The sequence below is a fragment of the Pholis gunnellus genome, assembly GCF_910591455.1.
Source record: "Pholis gunnellus genome assembly, chromosome: 5".
Taxonomy (NCBI): domain Eukaryota; kingdom Metazoa; phylum Chordata; class Actinopteri; order Perciformes; family Pholidae; genus Pholis; species Pholis gunnellus.
The window spans coordinates 22,108,122-22,129,625 of NC_136531.1; the positions used below are offsets into that span (position 1 = coordinate 22,108,122).

At 45.1% G+C, this 21,504-nt stretch overlaps 1 protein-coding gene across 2 annotated transcripts in view; it reads right to left on the reverse strand.

Annotated features, from left to right (window-relative positions):
• The window catches only part of rhbdl3 (rhomboid, veinlet-like 3), a 49,223-nt gene extending 29,662 nt beyond the window's left edge, over nt 1–19,561 (reverse strand). Inside the window, exons 1-2 of one of the 2 annotated variants that reach the window (XM_079158956.1) lie at nt 19,299–19,561; nt 18,677–18,700 (exon numbers count right to left, since the gene is read on the reverse strand). In XM_079158956.1, the coding sequence (XP_079015082.1) occupies nt 18,677–18,700; nt 19,299–19,436 (162 nt within the window). In that variant the 5' untranslated portion in view covers nt 19,437–19,561. Of the gene's footprint in view, nt 1–18,676; nt 18,701–19,295 lie in introns of both variants that reach the window. The other variant, XM_079158957.1, reaches the window with a different exon arrangement.
• Nucleotides 19,562–21,504: the final 1,943 nt, after the last annotated feature.

The following is a 21,504-nucleotide window of genomic DNA, read 5'->3' on the forward strand; positions in this document are numbered from 1 at the left end:
TTATCAAAAAGAGGAGCAGTTACAATTGATGAGTCAACGGTATGATGCAGTGTGCAGAGCTGGGCTGTACTGAACAGATGAGACGTAGAAATATCAATACTTGACATTTTGGGACTGGAAGCTGCTATTCAACAATGGCTATCCTGTTGATTCATCATCATCTTTTAATTGTGTTAATGTCATACTTGTGCGTATGAGACACAATAACACAGAGGCCGCCCGAGTCATAGGCGGTATAGGCCAATGCTAAGGGGACAGTCCATCCAAAGACGACACGGAGAGGCGACTGTTCGTTCAAAGAAACAATAGCAACTTCTGAAGAGGTTAGCGTGGATGCTGCAAAGGCATCAGTTATATTAGAAGTGAAGAGTATTTCATCATTGAAAGAAACGGCACTGAAAGCTTTTCTCATGCTTTTGTTCTTCTCCCTAACGGCTTCGGTATATAGGAGTTCCATTGACAGATGGTTCAGCCAATCACCTGCCAACTAGTGAAAGTGAGCAAGTGACACTGTCCATGAAAAACGGGAAAAAGACTGAGGTAATGTGATATCGTTATAAAGTTTCCATTGCATAGTATAGTTACCGTTGAAGCAGAGTGCTGCTAGATTACTTTGGACGATTGTAACGTTCGCTAATTTCATACATAGCTAGAGTTAACTTCAGTTACTCCCACCTCAAGATCATTCGGGGAAAGTTGGAAAAACGATCAAGTGTTTCGAGTGTTTGGGGGACAACCTACAAGATCATTTTGAGAAATACAGTGTGATCTGCGTAGCTCAATCTCAAAGACATAAATCGGAGCAGTTTCTGTGTGAGCGTATAAACACAATAACTGGTGGTGGAACTGGCTGCGATGCAATGGGGCACCAGCTAAAATATGGCCTAGGGCACCACATTGGCCAGGGACCGGCTCTGTAATAACATACCATAATGATGCATGCAGCATGTGCTTTAGCAGTATTTAATGAAATACCCAGACTTTGCTGAAATAAATCAGCATAGCTTGCTGGACAGAAATAAACCAGAGTTGCTGGCAGGTGAAATTACTGCCTTTGATAGGATTGCCTTTAGCTGCCGAGTCAATTAAGCAACAATCTGACAAAGCATACATCAGCAAGATCAACAAGCTGAGAGAGGGCCTCGCTTGTCCCAGCACAGCACTCTATTATAACCCACTTTCATTAAACAGCAGCACCTCCGCAATTTCTCACCCACTCTTCTTCTCTCCCTCGTTACTCATGTTTGAATACAAGCAGTGTCCCCAGGAAACGACTGAACAGACTGAGGGGGCAAGTGTTGCAAAGACTGCACACTTGAACTTGTTATTTCCCCGGCTTATTGTGCGAGGAGCTAATTATTGCAGGGAGCAGACCAAATCCACTCTGCTTTGAAGTGTGAGGAGAAAGAGGAAGAGAGACAAAAGATGAGGATTAATCACAAGCAGGTGTTAATTGTGAAGTGTTGTTTGTCATTTTTTAAATAGAAAGGCTGGGAGGGGGGAAAAGGATAAGGGTCAAAACACTCGACATTCTTTATAAGACAACAATAGAACACCACAAAATACAGCCAGAAAAAATGACCACAGATTTAAATACACATCTCTCTGACAGATTCTCAAAACATATTTTGCATTATAAGCTTTTATGGCAGGTTGTTGTAATGGATTCCATCACATTCTATGTTTCTTATCTTTGGTCCACCTACTATATATATGGGGTCAGATCAGTCTCAATAATCGCAAATGCAAACAGAAAGATTCACAAATGCGCACAGAACAATTCACAAATATATTCGATTTACAAATGCACACAGAACAATTCAAAAATACATTCCAATGCACAAATAAATAAATTACGATTTATATAAATGTAAAAAAAAAAATCACAAATATAGTTCTGCATTTGTATGTATTTGTGTGTGGATTTGTATGTATTTGTGTGTGGATTTGTATGTATTTGTGTGTGGATTTGTATGTATTTGTGTGTGGATCGCACTGCATTCATTTGCAAATCGCTTCACATTCATGTACGGATTTTTGAGACTGTTCTGCCTTCGCTGGATTCACAAATGCGTTTTTTTCAACATAGACCTCTCTGTAGCCAATCAGATGTCAGCCTCATTTTCAACCAATCACATGAGCGCAGCTTCATACATATTCATACATATTGTAGCCGTCTGTGTTCACCCAGAGCTCTACGATACCTCATATCAGTAGAGACCGGACCAAACTATGTGTGTGTAAACCATATGGTACAAACAATGAGGCCACGAGGCTGCTAGCGTAATGCTGCGGTTCACACCAAACACGATTCGCGCCGCGTTAATCGCGCCGCCGTTCTCGCCGGGGGACTATTTGTGTTCATTCGCGTGAATCGGTGAATCGCGCTGAACACGCCGGTGATATGAGGTATCGTAGAGCTCTGGGTGAACACAGACGGCTACAATATGTATGAATATGTATGAAGCTGCGCTCATGTGATTGGTTGAAAATGAGGCTGACATCTGATTGGCTACAGAGAGGTCTATGTTGAAAAAAACGCATTTGTGAATCCAGCGAAGGCAGAACAGTCTCAAAAATCCGTACATGAATGTGAAGCGATTTGCAAATGAATGCAGTGCGATCCACACACAAATACATACAAATCCACACACAAATACATACAAATGCAGAAATATATTTGTGATTTTTTTTTTTACATTTATATAAATCGTAATTTATTTATTTGTGCATTGGAATGTATTTGTGAATTGTTCTGCGTGCATTTGTAAATCGAATATATTTGTAAATCCTTCTGTGTGCATTTGTAAATCGAATATATTTGTGAATTGTTCTGTGCGCATTTGTGAATCTTTCTGTTTGCATTTGTGAGTCTATCTGTGTGCATTTGCGATTATTGAGACTGATCTGACCCCATATATATATGCTTACTGTGCAAGGCAGCAACAACAAATAACTTATTAGTTAAATATGCTTTAAAGTAATTTGACCTCCATTGACCTTTTATCAACCACTGTTCCACCCTTAGCACGGTGGAGACATGGTAGCCTACTATGGAGTTTAGACTCATCTCTTCAGCCATTGTGGTCATTTAAAAAAAATAACGCTCAAATATACTCTAGTATACAACTAAAAACTTACAAATATGGTGTCTGGAAGTCCAGGAATTGAATACATCCTCAAAGCCTTTATGTTTGAATTCATCTCAAGGATTTAGAAAGGGTTGAATAAGGCCTCAGAGAACTTTTCCAGAGATTCACACTCATATTGATACCTAGTAATTAAGAGAAGTGTTCATGTTTTTGGGAAAGCTCCATGTGAATACACATGAATGTGAATGCTCCTTCCTGCAGTGAGACTAAAGTTCTCTCTGCAGAGCAGCTGCTCCAATCTGGACCTGCAAATTATACCAAGTCAAAGTCCTGATATCGGTCCGAAAATAATTGAAATTTCAAGTTCATGGCATTACTGGTGGAGCCATATTCACTCAGATTAGACTTATCAGCAGGAGCAGAGAGAAGTGACTGGCAGGCCCTGCTGGCCACAACACCTCCTCTCTCTTCTTCTACTTTCTTTCTTTTCCTCATCCTCCCTTTCCCGCCTCGTTCATCTTTCATTTCCCATTCTCCCCTTTCTCCACTGCTCTCCTGTCCTCTGTGATGGGGAATGCACATAGTCTGCCACAGGTAATTGCATTCTCTCGCATATGTACTTCCTCCATCCTCTTCACCATAGAACGGATAACTCTGAGTACACACAGCCCATATTCAGAGACCAACATTAATCTTCAGATCATGCATCTGTTGCCCTGTGATGCATTTCTACATGCAAAAAAACTAACATAGTTTTCTTTTAACGTCAGACCTGTATAGCAAGGAAAAGCAAATTCAGTGCTGACCAAACATTGTACATTTAATACACATAAATAAAAAAAAAGTCAAATATTTCCTGTCAGAATTCCATATAGCTCCTGCCAATAGTTAAGATTTTTGTTGCAAAAGTCACCTAAATTGCTCTTTCGGTCAGTTTAGCTAACGCAGATTTCAGACCGTGGAGAATTGCTCTTCTACCACAGAGAAGCGTGTTTCATGGCGGCTGCAGGGATGACTGACTTTGTGACTGTCTGGGCTAATCAACAGAGCACTGGGTCACCTGTCTTGCTTGACAGATTAGAAGCCCTCATTCATCTCACACACACACACACACACACACACACAAACACACAACACGCAGTCGTCTGGGGCCGTCGCAAATTAGCACGGACCATCACCAGTTTCCTTGCCAACTGGCCTGTAACCAGGCAACGTTGGTCGGTGCAAAGATGTCTTTAGTGGGTGAATGCGCATCTGGAGTAAATACACAGATAGGGTTTGATATGTGGATAGGTGTCAGACACTAAGGTATTACTCTCAATCCCTGGGCATCTGATCCCCTCACAGTGCTGGACCCGAAGCACGTAGACACAGCACGGACACACACAGACTATATATATATATACCAAGACTGAAGCAGCTTCACAGTTGTTTCATTTGCAAAACCCTGATCCAACAGGTAATTACATCCAAACCACAGTAGCTGCTTCACCTTTCGCCTGTCTACAAGTACATTTCCCCGTGTCACCTTGATCATTGAGGAAATCTCAACAGATCAGAGGGCTTTTAATAAGGTTAACCCTTCAAGATACGATCCACTTCAGACCATATGAATGAAACCTTGGACCAGCTAGACATCAGAAAGATAGATCTCAGAGTCATCATTTAAGTCCATCTGTGCATGGCAATCACCGAGACAACGATCAGTGTCTCATTCCCTTCAAAGCTTTTTCGGTGAAATCAAAGCAACCAGTCTACGTTATTTCAAGTTAGCTCTTCTTCTTTCTTTGTCATGGACACCTACGGTTTTGAATGGTGTCTGTGGAGCTGATATGCTGTGTAACTTGTGTTGAGCGGGTCTTTGCAAACCTCATGTAATATTAGTTTCTGCTGAGGGTGCGAAATGTGCAACCTTTCCTTTCCCTGCAACCGGCCCGGCCCATTGTTGTGAATAATGCTTCCTCTTCATCTCTCTTGACTAATTAAGGTGGAATACAAATAAAAGAAGAAAAACAGCCCACGAAAGCATCAGAAAACTATCTTCTGCGACACCGTTAAGACCCGAGGATTGATACCACCTCGGTGCAGCTTAATCCAAATGAAAGGTTTCCAGGCAACGGCGTATCAATACGCTCAATCAACCAGCAGCAGGTTCTGCCTCCGGCCCATCGACACCTCTGCTAATTCACATGACATCTATTACACCAGCCCACCAGCTCGCTAGGCCTGTTCTCCGTCTCTGCCTCAACCCTTAACATTCACACACACACACAAACACACACACAAACACACACACACATACAAACACACACACACACACTTGATTGCACAGAGCTTGCTTGCCCTCTACAAACTTGGTCCCTGAAGTTTAAAACCCTGCAGGTTTAATGCCATCCCAGACGGAGAGGCACTCAGGTTTCTAAGGAGACAAGATGCAATCATAATATCATCCGGGCTTTTAATTTGACAGATGCTGCAATATAAAGCAGGAAGATTGTTAATCACACAGAGTTCTAGATGCTATCAAAGTCCTGCAGTGCTGGTTGTCGGCTATAGCTTGCTCCACGTAGGCCAAAGGCCACTGTCGCTGTGACTTAGGTTAAACCTATGTCCCTCAGTGTTAACAGCTGTCAACATGTGTTGTCTGACCAGGTCTGACACTGACATTACTGTACTATCACTATAGAAGAACTGCAACAACTTCCATCTCTCTCTAAATTCTGACCAGATAAAGAAAAGCTGCACGAGACGATCATGCCGCGTGGAATAACATCAGCAGAGATTTTTAGAACTGGTTTCTTTAGAAATACTTAACGTCTGCCACTTTATATTTGTAAACTCCTCGAACACTTCATTTCAGAAAGAATTTCAAAAAGGTCAATTTTAAAGCCAGAAGTCTAAAGGGGGAAGGAAAGGACAAAGCAGAGAGAAAAAGATTTTCAAAAATGATCTGCATTAGTGTGGACACGGTTTGGTGGCGAGATGGAGCGAAACAGACAGGTTGATAGTTTTAAAAGCTGGAGGGAGAGACAGACTAAATGAGACGGATAGAGAACGAGCTGTATTGCCCCCCGGCTGTCTTCAGAAGCCGAGGGGATTGCAGCAGACCGCCCCACCGGCCCTCAGCAGACTCCAGCGTGTGTTCAAATAAACACTTAACCCCCTGTCGCTGCTTGTGAAAGCATTCACGCCGGAGAGAAGCATTTATGAAGACACAACCAAACACGCAAACAGTAACGCACGCAAACAAGAATCCAAGACGTGCAAACACCCAGCAGGAGGGGAAAGCTCGAAGCACTGTGGCTATTAATGCCGCTCTCACCGAGACACAAACATGAGACCTATTTGCCAAAAGGGCACAGAAGTCAAAACAAAACCTCTGACAGACCTGTCAAACACACATAAAGCTGTGATGGAGCATCAAGCACAGGGCACAGGGCACAGGCAGGTCACCACAGAGACGTAGATGGAGATTGGTGAGCTTCTCTCCCAAAACCTCCCATTTACACTGAGGTGAGAACCCCTCATTAACCACAGGCCCCACCCTCTACTAAACATCCCTTCACTCCTGCACGCATTCAGCAGCTCTTCACCGAATAAGAAGGGGAACAAAAAGAAGGGAGAAACATTTGTTTAACAAGCTGTCCCCGGGCTTTCTTTCTCTCCTATTCAGTCCCTTCTTCTGCTCCAGGCCTGCCCTGAGGTCAACCCCCCCCCCCCCCCACCCCACCCCACCCCACCCCTATAACACCATCAAAACCCGGCACTACTGACGGCAGCGGTTCCATTCAACGTAGAGATTTATGATCTCTAATAGCTGGCAAATGGACCCGACGCTGGGGCTGCCTCGAGGGGAGGCCCCCCCCCCCCGCCTTATTTTCTTCAAATCCAAAGAAGAAAAGGCACGAAAAAAGGGGGAGCTGAGCGAGGCTGGGGTGGAGGACCGGGGGGGCCGTCGGAAACATTTTCAAGGTTGCCATCTGGGTCGGGTGGGACCCTTCAAACTGTCTGTCAATCTTCAACCAGAACCCCTCCCCTACCAGATGGATAAGGCTGTGGGGGAGAAAAGGACATATTACCGCAGTATAAGTGACAAATGCCCTCTGTCACCACTGACACTTCACTTCCTGGACTGTTTTGGAGGCAATTCTTCAAGTAGGAGCTTTTATTAATCTACAACAATCAGGCGGTCAGCTCTCTCCTGATCCTTGGTGGTGGAAAGCCCCACTAGGGCACCCTCTACTTTATAATCCTATTCCAATAATCCTCAGAGGTCAGCGGGCAAGAAACAGTCCCTGCTCTCTGTATAACAGACTCCCCTTTCCTTTTAAGGCGAGAGAAGAGTTCTTTTAAACTGCATTACTGAAGTAAGAAGAACAAAACTTCCAGGAAAGGCACTTCAGGGCCCTAAAGAGGTCAGGCAGATATAATGCCATCGTGCAGCAGAAAAGAGATCATTTTCTTATTTTTCTTAAATGAAGAGGTTACTGTCAAATTAATATGGAAATAACAAATGCGCTCTGTTTATTCAAGACTCACAAGTTTCTTTCCGATTGTGTGCCTGAATGCTTTTTCCTTTGATTTAAAGTAACAGTTCGTCATTTTGAGAACTACAGTACGCTCATTTGCTCTCTTGCTGAGAGTTAGATTAGAAGGTTAATACCACTGTCATGTCTGTACAGCCCCCTTCACACACGCACTGCAACCCCGAAATTATCTAGAAGTTACCCGGAGGAGCTGTACGTAAGACTGCAAATGAATGTGAATAGAGTCACTCATTGTTTATGGTCTCAATAGCTAGTTTAGAGTGTTCTTCAATACAGCACGATGTTTATTTAGTAAGCTTTGGTCATTTACCGGGGCTACCTTATGATTGACAGGTCGTTACCACGACGTTGTCCAGTCGTTGAGTTGTCTGTGTTTTTGTCTTAATATTTCAACTTTTTCACAGTGTATTTTCAATTTATGAAAGTTAATTGTAACATTTTTGGCCTAAAAATGTCTTCTTCAGCGTTTGGTTGTACTTAGCTCCACCCTGTCGTTTCATTTCTGGTTCCAAAAACCAAGATGGCGAAAGCCAAAATATCGAACTCGAGGCGTCACGACTGTAGTCCACAAACCAATGGCTGACGTCACGGCGACTGCGTCCACTTCTTCTACACAGTCTGTGGCACGGTTACATATATCCCGTTAAAAAAAGTTAACTTTATTTAGGAAGGGCTCTGCTGTAAAAGTGATCGTACTCCACCTGTAATGGAACTGTCATTTATCACAACCTTGGCAGCTATTCCCCCCGAAGGAGATCATTCTTATCATAACGACACCCTCAGTGCCAGACCCTGACAGGCACCCCGATGAGCCGCTGCGTCTGCAACTGCGGTAAACTCAGCGATAAGAAATCCCCCCCCCTGTTCGCCCCTGAAATGCTGAGATGATTTCTATTAGACACCGCGACACTGTCAGGGCGATGATGTTGTCACTGGACCGGACAGCCTAAAGGCTCTGCTTAGCCCTGTTTCCACACTTATGTGATCCGATTCCAAGCAGAGTAAATATTAGTGAGGCTGCAACCTAAATGGGTCAGGTACACACTGGGATTCCATCACAGCCACATGTGGAGATGACATGACAAATTCCCTGGTGGATTTTGGAAATGATTTTGGATATCTCCACACACTGAAAGGCTTCCAGATGTACAGTTACAAAATCAGGATAGCGCTCTAGTTCTTAACACTCGCCACATCCTCCATGTCAGTCGAGTTACTGTCGGTATTCAAGACAGTTCAACAGCAGTATACATACAGCAAGTGAGAATTCAACAGCTAGTGGGGAGGTTCTTGAGAAACCTCCAAATTGGTGCAATAAATTACAGTTTTTATGGCCCCATAGCACAACATGATAATAACAGATCTCCAAGGGAGTAATCTGCTCAAAGTGCAGCGGCATTGCTGCTGGCCACAACATCAGGGAAGAGTTTCTGAGCAAGTTTAGAGATAGAGCTTAATTTATATAACCTGGCTAGTTTGATTCCGATACACTGAAGTTGCAAAACCTCTCAAAAGATCTCCCACCGTTCATCTTCGAAACAATATCTGTGAAAAGCTATGGATGCTGTAGTGAATGTTCATTCGGAAAGACATAATACAATTCTGAGAAAGCGGGAAAGCCACACCATACTAAGAATGACTTACTTTAAAGTAGAGGTGCTCGATCTGAACGGGCCAGATCTGCTTGATGAACAACCCACATTACATAGGTCCTTTGACAATGTAATCATAAAAGTGTGGTTTCTCTAATAGTTACATTTAGGCAGTGATGGTGGACCACAGGCGCAGTTTTGAGTTCCAAAGAAATCCCATGCCTCAGAAAATGACTGATTAGAATCACCGCCTCGCGGTTGTATGTCTCTGCCAACCGGTCAAGGTGCAGATACATCAATGTCTGTCCAAAATGTCAGCACTTCATCATTTAATCCTGTTAGACATTTAGTGAAACTGTCCTAAATGGCATATGAATTCTTGAGTTGATAAACTAATTGTTAAATTGGGAATAACAGAACTCTGGTCTCGGATCAGTTGAAGTTGAGTTACTGGAACCGGTATTTGAGAAGAAGAAGTTGGATGAGAGCATCTCTTTGTCAGATTTCAGGCCTTCGGTATTCATTTTCAAGACCCAAACCCAGGATTTCCCACCAGCTCAATCATGAAATGTGTCTCAATATATTTGACGAAGACACGAGACGATGTACTACACAGTGACTTATCACCTCCGTAGTAGACTAATCTCTGCACAAAAGACATGGGTATCTATGTGTCTCATCATTGCAGTCCCCACCGCTGAACAACAGAGGTTAAACTCTTTATAGGATGAAAACAAAATAATATTAATGTGAAAAGGGGATCAAAGACTCGTTACAGAGTTCAAAGTAAACGTGAGTACATTTTATTATCAGTGGGACCGACGCCACCTGTGACCTAATTTGTGCTTTTACTTTTTTTTTTTTTTGGCATGAGCCTTCGTCACTGAATCCCATACATCAAGACATCTGGCCATGTTTTTCCACACTGAATAATTCCATGTTGCCAATGAGCAGCATGCGCTCTGCAGTCATGATTAATTTACCTCGTCATGAAAATGCACCAGAAGTCAAGCGACAACACCGCTACAAAGTCAGACGTCACACCGGGGAGCAAAGGGTCATAAATGGCTATATTTCCTATTGGTCAGGTTTGTTTTTTAGTGTGTGATGTTGGTTTCTCCTTGTCACAGTCAGCCACCTCAGCACTTTGGCCCTGCTGGCAAGGCTTTGGCAGCGGTGCCCTGTAAGACGACACGGAGGGGACAGGACGGGAACGGAGATCTGGGTGAAAGCTAAGCACTGTCGCTCACCTTGGGCATCTGCTGAGCCTGCCGGGCTGGGCCGGGACGGGTTGCCATGACAACAGCAAAACAGCCAGGGCATCCGGGAATAGCTGAATACTTTTGATCAACAGGCCAAACCTGAGTTGATCTAAAAACAAGTGTGTCATACTGTATTCATGTGTATATTCTGACTTTCTTTCAAATATATATTCTGACTTTGTTTTTGAACCTGTTTCAACTTTATTCTTCTCTCTCGGGCCTTAAATATTTCAACTGACGTGATAAAAGTGAGAATAATGCCACTTTGAATAAAAAGTAATCACTGCAGCGTAAACAAACCAAAATAAATGCATCTTAACCTGGATTACTAAAACAGATCATGTTACTCCGGTCCTACTGTCTTTCTTTAAGGACTGATCTTGGAACAACCACAGAGTCTGGGGGAAGCCACTTGCATGCTTGATTTATCTGAGCAATCTCACAGTGCTCGTCAGCCAGACGCACCAAATGTGGAAATTGTTTTTATTCCTGTAAGTGAGATGTCAAGTAGAGAGACACTGCTTTGCAGGGAAAGCTTTAAGCTTCTGGGAAGTTGTCATGTACACGAACCAAAGAAGGCAACACAGAGGACGGACAAATGAGAGAATACGCAGTGGGTTGTACCTGATGTCTTTAAAGAGGTGATATTGCACAGATCTTTAGGGGAAAAAATGCAACTAAACGAAAAAGAAAAAAGTTTTTAGAGAGTGAATCCGGAGAGAACAGTGGCTTTGAACCACAGACTAAACGTTCTACCTACAGGTTTGGCGTGGGCGTTGACAGAGCCGCAAAAAAAATGTCATTACCTTTGAATTACGAGTGTCTCGGATTGCATTGTCTACACCGCAGCCTGCCATGACTTCAGTGCATGCTCTCCAGGGTGCGGAGGAGAGTGAGGAACAAACGGGAAGACGCCGTTGTTTGAACAGTGCTTCACGGACAGCTCAGCACATAAAAAGGAAAATGATCTGAGAGCCGGCAAAACAATTTGGAGATCCAGAAAGTGTTGCCGGCATCATAAATCCAGCACACACAGGCACAAACATCTGCGCTGGTAGTCGTCAGCGTTCGTTTGTGGTAGTCGTCAACGTTGCCATCTGTCTCGTGAAGACTTAACTGTTCTTCCAATGGGACAGCCAAAGAGTTGGCTGAGTTGTACGCTCGGTGTGGAACATTCCCTAATGGGCAGCGCTTGACAGAGGCAGAAATCAGTTCACACAAGCACACACACACACACACACACACACACACACACACACACACACACACACACACACACACACACACACACACACACACACACACACACAGGTGCACACAGCAAACACAGGGTTATTGTACCTGTGTCAGCAGTGCACCTGCCAGGCTTCACTGCGAACCTGAACTGCATATGGCATAGGAATGAGACTCAAAATATGTATGTGCATGTGTGCGCGCACGTGTGTGTGTGTGTGTGTGTTTTCCAGGATCTTACACGGTGAACATTCCCATGATGACTTCAAGCTCTGTGACAAAAAACAGATATTTTCCATTTTGTGCTCCACACAGGTCCCTCGAACCTCTGAGGCATCACCAGAAAAGACAAAGAACAGCAGGCCGACATGTCTGTCACACACGTACAACCACGCGCACGTTGGCGTGATGGGCCGCGACCAGCACGTCACCCTGTCAACGGCTCCGTAACTATAACCTCTGGGAAGGTTTTACAGTTTCAGCCATCAGGAACGAATGGACCTGCCGCGTGTCTTTGATCCCCGGGGGGATCAGAGAGACGGACTGAAATAGGAAGCTGTTTCAACAGTGCTGGTTGATTGGTACGTTGAAGTTCAGGAAGTCATTCTCTAACCTACCCTGAACAAAGGTAGTCTTGCTGCCATATGCAGACCCATAATAAACAACCTAATGATACAGTCTGGCACTGCCTCCACAATAAACCCCCTATACGCCTCTCCATAGTTTCAACTAGGGGGGAACCTTCCGGAAACAATCCAACAATCACCACTTCATGCAACGATTGGCCAGGTGTGCAGAGTTGAGAAAATAAGCAGAGATTAAAGTTCCCTCTCAAGCTGCTTTCAAGTACAGATGGTCTGAGAGTGGAGTGTGCGCCGTTATTCCCTTATTTCGATGGTTGACACGTTTCGCCACTCTCTTATGGCAGAACGGCTTTCAAACCTACCCTCAAGTTTGGACGTTTGGAGCATTTCTAAGCACTTTTCACTTCTGTTGGGTCGCACAAAACATCGTGCGAATTAATTTGTTTTGAGCGTACTAACTCCTGATTAGACCTGAAGACATCCTTTTCCCCACTGTGGCCTTCTGTCCACACTAAAACTGCATCATTCCACATCCAGAAAAATGTGTGGACGGTGAAAATAAGCCTTTGGCAAACAATGCTGTACGCTTGCTCCGGGATTGTCTTGGGCCCTGTAGGAGAAACACTTAAAACCCTCTCTATGAACTCTCATTTTAAATGTCAGCATAGCATGTCCCTCACAGCACAGTGGTCTTTTAGCTGTATCTATGATGTCAGGTGACTTTGCTCTCATAAAACGCAGGAATTAAGTGTTCGCCTGGTTACCAGCTAGCCATCACATCAGATACTCGTTCAGCTGTCTGATAATAAAAACACAGAAAAACGGATAAATGAGATGGAGAGCAGCAGAGGACAGGACAGAAGTTTGGAAGAAGACCTGGAAGCACTTCATCCGGCTTCTTTAACTGGTGTATCTTAACCAGGACCAGAACAATAAGGCCTCAATCAGCTTCAAACATGTATCTTTTTTCAAACTCAATTAGGTTACAGCCAGAAGTGACACAGACACACCAGATGTAACTTCGCCGGAAAACACTCTAAGCTCCTTGATTAAACCCTAATTTTATGTTTTTTCCACCGAAAGCTGCCATTTTTTGTGTTGTTATTACACAACTGATGAACTAGTGCGTGGCGAACCTTTAACAGAGCTAATCAAAAGAGATGAAAGCATCGATGAGCAGACTGAGACCGAAGCCTCTTCACATCTGCAGCGCCGTCCACTCGACGCTGATGAGGACTTCATAACAAAAAGATGAGAGAGAGAAAGAGAGAGGAAATAAGTGAGAGAGAGAGAGAGTTGAAAGAGAAGGTAGAAAGCAGACAAATCAGGGCTAATATGTGAGATGGAGCCCCATCACAATTCACACTGGTCCTAAAAGGCAGCACGCACACACAGGCTTGTTCAGCGGTTGTTGTGTGCTGTCACTGCAACTGCCCTCCCTTGACCTTTAGTAATAGATTTACATTTTTAGGCGTGGCGGGCGCAAACATGCTGTATGTGCACACACAAAGCACACGGAGGTTGCCAGACCACGTCGTTCAACTATCAAAAGAGGCACTTTTTCGATTTCATGCCACTGTATGCCAATTATGGGTAAACTGCCACGTCTTCTTTCTCCCATTTTACAGATCGACATGCAGGCAGCAGCCGCTATTTTTACCTCTGCACAAAAGCAGAGGCTGTTTTCACACTCCGCCAACTGGAACTGTGCCTTTCATTAAGGAAAGCTATTTCGAGCCCAGCAGCGGGGAGAGGCAGAGGAGCGGGGAAAGATGAGCTCTGATTAAATCTCTCAATGAAAAATGTTTGAGGCTCCGTCTGTTATTTCATCGCCACACAGGCCCCCCGCCCGCTTTTCAATAGCGTCGGGCGGCGCGCAGTTTGCCACCGTCAAACCACTTTTCACGATCCCGAATCAAGACAACGTTGGTTGAATATCACCCGGGACTGTTTTGTGGTCGAGTTATCTCCAAGACTCAGCTGGTGTCAATCACCGCTGTGGAGTTAGACGAGCAGGTCGGCAGACCGTGACCCTGCCATCTGTGTATGTGTCGATGGCAATTAGCATGACACGCATATCAGCATACCAAAGACGTATGGGTAAAAAAGGAAAAAGACAGAAGCATCTACCCACTATGAAGGAAAGAAATCCTAAGAGGCCAACTGAAGCAAAACTTAAAGGAAAACATCACCTATGCTTAAAACATCACAGCTGCATCTACAGCCTCTATTACTGCAGTGACCGCTGTTATCATCTCACTGTCTTAAGCCTCCTTTTGCTTTTAATGTGGGTGAAACTGACAGGGCGTGGCGAGTCCTCCCCGCATGCACCGGTAAACACAGCTGAGGGATCCTTATCCATTAAGTGCCTGTTACCTTGGTGGTGGGTCATTCATTTGAAGTGTACTCAAAGAAAAGGACACTGAGAAGGATGCCAGCTGTGTCGTGCACGGGGGGACGATGAGGCGAGACGGCACAGCCAGACAAAACAACTTTAAATAAGGACCTTCCTCTTTTCTCGGGCATGACCACTGAATGCCTGGCTAACAAGCTCCTTGCAAAGCAATACAGACACCGGGAACAGGTGGCTTGCCCACCATTGAATTTCTGCTTGTTTTAATTAATGACGTTAGCCGGGCTTTTTTCTAACTCCAGCGCTCACTGTCATTATTGCAGTTGCTAAGTGAAGGGGTGGCGATCATAAATCATGTACCACGTGGCACACAGTAAGTCCCTCTGGCTAGACGACATTCCTGGAAGATCTGAAAGACTTATATTTGTGGTTTGAGTGAGTTTTTGGGATCATAACTCGCATTCAGAAGCTTTGTTAAGCCACCAAGCAAGAAAATGAAGGGGGAGACACTTCCATGGAAAGTATGCGCAGCCATGTGAAAGTGTTTAATCACTAAGCTCCTTGGGGGCGCGTGCCTGGGGCATTTCAACATGCCATTGGGAGCAGGCTGTGAGCACAAAAGGCAACTGTGGACACACGTACGGATCGCTTTCTCTCTCACTCTCACACACACACACACACAGATGCAAAGTCCAGAATCAAAGAAATGTTACTATTTACTGTTACTGCTTTTAGTCTTCTATTACAACAAGAGACACAAATCTCTGCGGTAAGAAAAGGTTCTGCATCTACTTTGAGTTGAGCCAGGTTTCCAGTCTGTACACATGGGGACTTCCAATCTCAGGGTTTACAAGCACCGGGACATTCCCAGTCCCCTCAGATAAACGCTTAGTGAGCCTGTGCTGTACGTGTAGGCCACCATAATCAACCCCGTACAAAACCACTGACTGTTCTAGGACAACTAGAAGACAGAGAGGCTCTCCATACTCCACTTTTTCCAGCTGACAGGCGTCCCCAGTGAGTACAAAACAAATGTCTTTGATCCATCTCGGGGTTCCGATCAAAACATATATAATTCATCATTTCACATCCTCTTAGACGTTATAATAGGCGCTTCATATGAGTTATGGCCAAAAACACAACAAAGTCACAGTGACCTTTGACCACCGAATTCTAATCAGTTCAACCTTGAGTAGACTTGAAAAAATATGTGTGTGCATGTGTGTGTGTGTGTGTGTTTGTGTGTGTGTGACTAGAGGACAGGTAGAGGCAGGGACACTTTGACTATGAGGGAGAGAGAGAGAGAGAGAGAGAGAGAGGGCAGTGCAGCTGCTATCCTCCCAACAGCATCTCCTCCGCTTCATTAGACTGTCTCTGTCTGCGTTCGGTCCTCGAGTTTGTTTCAGGCGGTGGGCAACACGAATCAAAGCATTCTGAGGTTTGCTCTCTTACTTCCTGCGTGCAGAGGAGGAAAGCACTTATACAGCAACAAAATCCTCTCCGGGGACAGGAAAGAGGAGTGAAGGGGAGAGCGAACAGAGCGACGCAGCACTTTGATTCCAGCCCACAGCGGTCTGCAATCCAGAAACCGATAGCTGTACGTACCGAGTCCACACAGGGGCCGGTCAAAGTGATACGGTGGGAAGGCTGTCGTACGCAGCCCAAACTGCTTTAAAGACGACTGAGGAAAGTCGGAGTCCGAGCAAAAAAAAAAAAAAGGATGAAGGAGGGAAAATGATCTCATCTTTCCTCTGCTGTGTAAATATCCCCGATGGGATGGACACCTCTGCATTTGACGAAGCAGGGATGCCAGAATTAGTTAACACAAGAGATGCATCATTGTCTTCATCTCGGGACATCTTATTTTGCCACTCACTGGAACATTGTATTTGAAGTTACAGCCACTAGCTAGGAGGTCAAACTGTGGATTATGAGAAGTTTGGGTAACCGTAAAGAGCAGAGTATGAATGAAAGAGACTAGTTTGCACAAAGGGTCAATTCTGAAGGCCAAAATGTAGTCTACACCATGTTATCCTTGAACTATACGTACGCTGGACTTACATGCACAGACTCACGTTGTATCTTTGCATGAGACAAGTAACAATCTAGACCCTTGCTCTGTTTTCTATGCAGACGTTGTCTTTTGTCTCTCATGCAGAGACACAGGTTTGTTCAGACAGGTTTCCAAATCCTGCTTTTTCCTCATTTCTCTTCCTTAGTCGCGTCACAGAAGCTGAGGGTCTCGGAGGTCAGCCCCTTGACGAATGGTGCAACTCATTGTGAGGAAGAAGGAGCGAAGCAGAACAAAAGAGTGAAAGGGCATTTGTTGCCGCCAGACCGGGCAGCGACCTCGCCATTTGGACAAACCCACGTTTTTTTTGGGGTGTTTTTTAAACCGATGTCCACTTGAGGAAATTCAAAGCTGTGCCGCACGCATAAAGACAGCCGATTGAGAGGCCCACGTACTGCCTGTCCATAGAATATGCTCCATTACTAATACACCCGCCCACAAACACACACACACACACACACACACACACCCCTGCTAGCCTTTTACATAATCCCATGGGACCTTAGTCCCTCCCCGAAAGAGTGAGCCTGACACGAGCCTCTGATTCAACCCTAAACATTCCCACTAACCCGCTGCGCACACACACACACACACAATCCCCCCCCAGAAAGTAGGGGGCCCCAGGTCGGGCAGGTGCTGCGGCAGCCCCACAGAGTGGTGGCTGTGTGTGTGCGCGTGTGTGTGTGATAGTAGGGGCCCGTTTGCCGGCTGGCAGTCGAACATGCTGCATGCATGATCAGACAGTCTGTGTTTCTCTTCTCCTGGGGTTTCCTGGCCTTATCAATGTGTGTGTGTGTGTGTGTGTGTGTGTGTGTGTGTGTGTGTGTGTGTGTGTGTGTGTGTGTGTGCCCGTGTGTGTTTCTTACAAGATCGGTCTGACTGATGGATCAATGCATCTAGGATTATGCATCACCCCAATTGCATCATCAGGGTCAATGTGAGCAGCCGACACACCCTCCAATGTGCTCCCCGCTCCGCTGAAGCTCTCGTCCCTGCAGGAGGTTGGTTTGTAACAAAGCCGCGGCTCGCTTACATGTTATGCCGTGATTGTCACCCAGCAGGCGAAAGGATTTAAAGCTGCACCAGGCAAGATTTTGATCTAAAAATACATTTGTCTGATCTGCTTGAATCACAAACCGGGGCTGAAAGAGAGACGACTGCGCCGTCTCCTCCGGCTGAGATCTTGTCGTTTCGTCTCATTTAGTCGAATTAAATTCCCGTGCCGGGTATGTTTACCAACAGAGAGAGACGAATCAAAAAGAATCAGTGATGCAAAAACACACAGACAGGCAGTGAGTGAGTGCTCGACAAAATGTCTGTATTCACCAGCATGAGATCTTTTGGGATGTTCTAAGCTGCACGGATCAGCGAGGATGCCAAACGTGAGCGTTCAGTGTGAAGTTTAACACTGCGAGACATGATTTCTGGGTGCTGAAGTAAAAAAAGAAATTCTGACAGCTACCTCTTGGTGCCAATGTGGACATTTTCCCAGTGCAGGTTTAAGTCACTTCCACTAGTAATAAAGCCAGTGTTACAGCATAATTACTATGACAAGGCCATGATACATGGGCAAAATCAAAATACACTATAAAAAGTACTTAATAGAAAGCACATTTTTACATTAAAAAGTAACTTTATCTCGTTTTCCTCTTCCCACTGATGCTTGTGGTGCGATAGTGCGTCTCAGTTTCGTCCAAAATCTTCCCCACGTTTCATGACCTTTAAGCATGTGTGCAGTGTTTCATCTGGTCAACACATCTGCGTTGGTTCAAGCTAATAACGGAGGTCACCCACAGTCCAAACACACACACACACACACACACACACACACACACACACACACAGATGGGCGCCTTCGAAGACAACACTGCTCCCACAATGAGTAAAAAAAACAACATGCAAATGGTGAGTGATTCAAGCTGCGGTAGCTTGCAGTACATACCTTGTCAAACAGAGACTTCCATTGCTGAGACGAGGGAAGAGAAAGGAAATGAAGGAGAGAGTGAGAGGAAGAGACAGAAAGGCAAAAACAACTAAAAATCTGAGTGACAGGTGCCGAGTTGGAGAGGAGCATCTGTTTGGCAATGATAAGTGTTGGCCAAAAGGACTTCCCTTTAATTGCTGGGTAGAAATCACATGCTGTGATTATCTAAACATTGTGTTCAATGAGCCACAGCAAAAGATAATAAGGCAACAAAGGGTGGATCATTATGTGTATGGGGCTTCTTATAGGAGGCTATTTGAATTTGAGACAATTAATGGAGCAAAAGTGGCGCGTGTGTGAGTGTATTCCTAGAAAGGATGTGCTGTGTGTCTTTGGTGGCTGCTCTCCTTATCACAGTATTTTAAATCCCTTAATCTCCAGTTATGCCATGACATTTACAAAAATATAACCTTCTCAACTTAATTTCTGGCTCATGCTTTGACATTCTGCTCCATAAAATCAAACGTATACCCTACAGCTTGAAAGAAAGTGGGTGTCCTGCTGCGTAATTTTACAAAAAAAATAGGAAAAGGGTGCACACAGTGCACTTGAAGTCCCTCTGTACTGCGTGTAGACTTACGTCCTCTGGGGCCACGGGGAGAACGTCGGTGCTCTCCAAAACCTCGATCTCTTCGCCCTCCGCGTTGGACGCCACCGCCGGAGAGGAGTTCACGGGCGCCTCCCGGTTTACGCCCGCCATCCTCGGACTGCTCTTCATACACCAGCGGAGAGCAGCGACTCGGTGCTCAGGAGCGACTTCACATAGCTCACAATCCCATCTTTGCGGTCCCTATGTTAGCAACGACAAGCAGGCAAGAAAGCAGAGCATCGCGCTCGCTTGCGCATCCCTCCGAAGTCGGAGCTGACTTGGCTTTTGGGACGGGCGGATCAGTCCAGGTGAAATAATAGACGCAGATAAATGAAAAAGGTGTGCGCACTCCAGTTAGTCCCAGCGCGCTTCCACATAGAACGGGCAAACAAATCTTCACCAGCGGGGGGGGGGGGAGTTGATTTGGTGATAGTTCAGATATAGTTCAGGGCTGTGAAGTCCCTTAGCGGTCTCACGCCACCGTCCGCCTCACCGTTAAGTCAGCATGTGACAGAGGTTAGTGCGGGAGCTGGAGAGGAGCCTGGGGCGTATTTTGCTCTCCGCGAACAGAGAGGCAGCGGTCCAAGTTTGTGAAGCGGCTGCATTGGGGACGCACGTTTGCAGAGCGAGTCTCGTCACCCGGAGAGACGCGACGACAACGCATCAGCAGCGGCGGCGGCGGCGGCAGAGCGCAGATCCATCTGAAAGAAATAATGACATCATCAGACACTGCCGACAACATGAGACGTAGCACAGAGATGACAACCCGGACTAGATGGCGCGCGGAGTCTCATATGGCTGCTCCGTAGGGGAGCCGCTGCAAGTCGAGTAAAACAGCGTGGGCACCGCCACATGGCAAAGAGAGAAGTCTCTTGTTGCCCCCCAAAAAAATGTTTTGGTGCGTCATGATACCTGACACGCACGGGGGGGACAGCCGTCTGCTTTTCCCTGGCGCGTGCCGACAGGAAGCCTCAAGGGAGAAGGGCACGGGGGGGGGGGGGGGGGGAGGAGTAATATACCGACCGCCTGCGTTGGGACGTTACTCGGTTCAGCTCCAGGAGACTTCGGCACTCTGCTCCAGCCGCATGCGTCCCTCCAGGCACAGGGGGGAGAGAGGTGGAAAGAGGGGGTGGGGGGGGCGGGGAGAGAAGGGAGAGATGGGAGGCAGGGAGAGATTTGGCCGGCGGTGAGGGAGGGGATCACCAGCCCCTCCCGCTCACGGGGTTTCGAGGAACTCCGTCTCCCATGGCTGAACAGCTCTCCGTCACTGCCTCAGAGGTTGACTCGTGTGTGCATGATGTTGAGTTGCAGCAATTATTACACTGTCTAATATTCAATAATGTAGCCCCTTCAGATACCACTTTTTTTCAATAAGGCACGCTTCATTGAGAGTTCAAAGGGTTTACTGATAAATGGTGAATACATAATTTGCCAATATTCACGAGAGGATGAGGAATGTTTCGTCATCCCTTTGGTTTATTCTTTCTGTTTGATATAAATGTTGGTAATAAACCATTAATAAAGGGACATGAGTTCCTCACTTTCTAGCAAGCTATCTTTCACATACATATTCATGTATTTGGTCCAATGACTGTTAAGTAGTCTCATGGAGGGGGCTTCCTAAAAGAAAGGGATTAGTTAAACCTTAAATGCATTAGAGATGGTGTATCACATTAAAGTGGTCAAAGGTGTCAATATTCTACACTGTTTTTCTTTTTACTAACTTCTCAGTGGCGTTCATTGACATTTAATGCAATCTCATCTCGTGTAATACATTATTATTCATCATGTCTCACAAAAATAACAAACTCTTTAACAGTGGTTAAGGAAGTATAGCCTATGCAAAAACAATACTGTAGTAAAAGTACTGACACCACCCTGTAAAAAATACAAGTAAAGTCCTGCAAAAGTATGTCAAGACAATTTCAGTTTTGCAAGTAAACATACCCAATGCAGAAAAAACCTCAAAATGATATTACAAATATTGATAAAATAAAACAATTAAAAGGAATAGCATATATTTACATTTGTGAAGCTGGAACCACAAAATAGTTTTGCATGAAAAAGTTGCCAGTATAATTTCTGTCAATCCACATATTGATCCAGCTGTACTTACATATACTATTGGGTAGTTTGATCTAAACAACACACTATGTTACATGTTCTTCATATGTTTTGTCTGCCATAATCTTGTAAA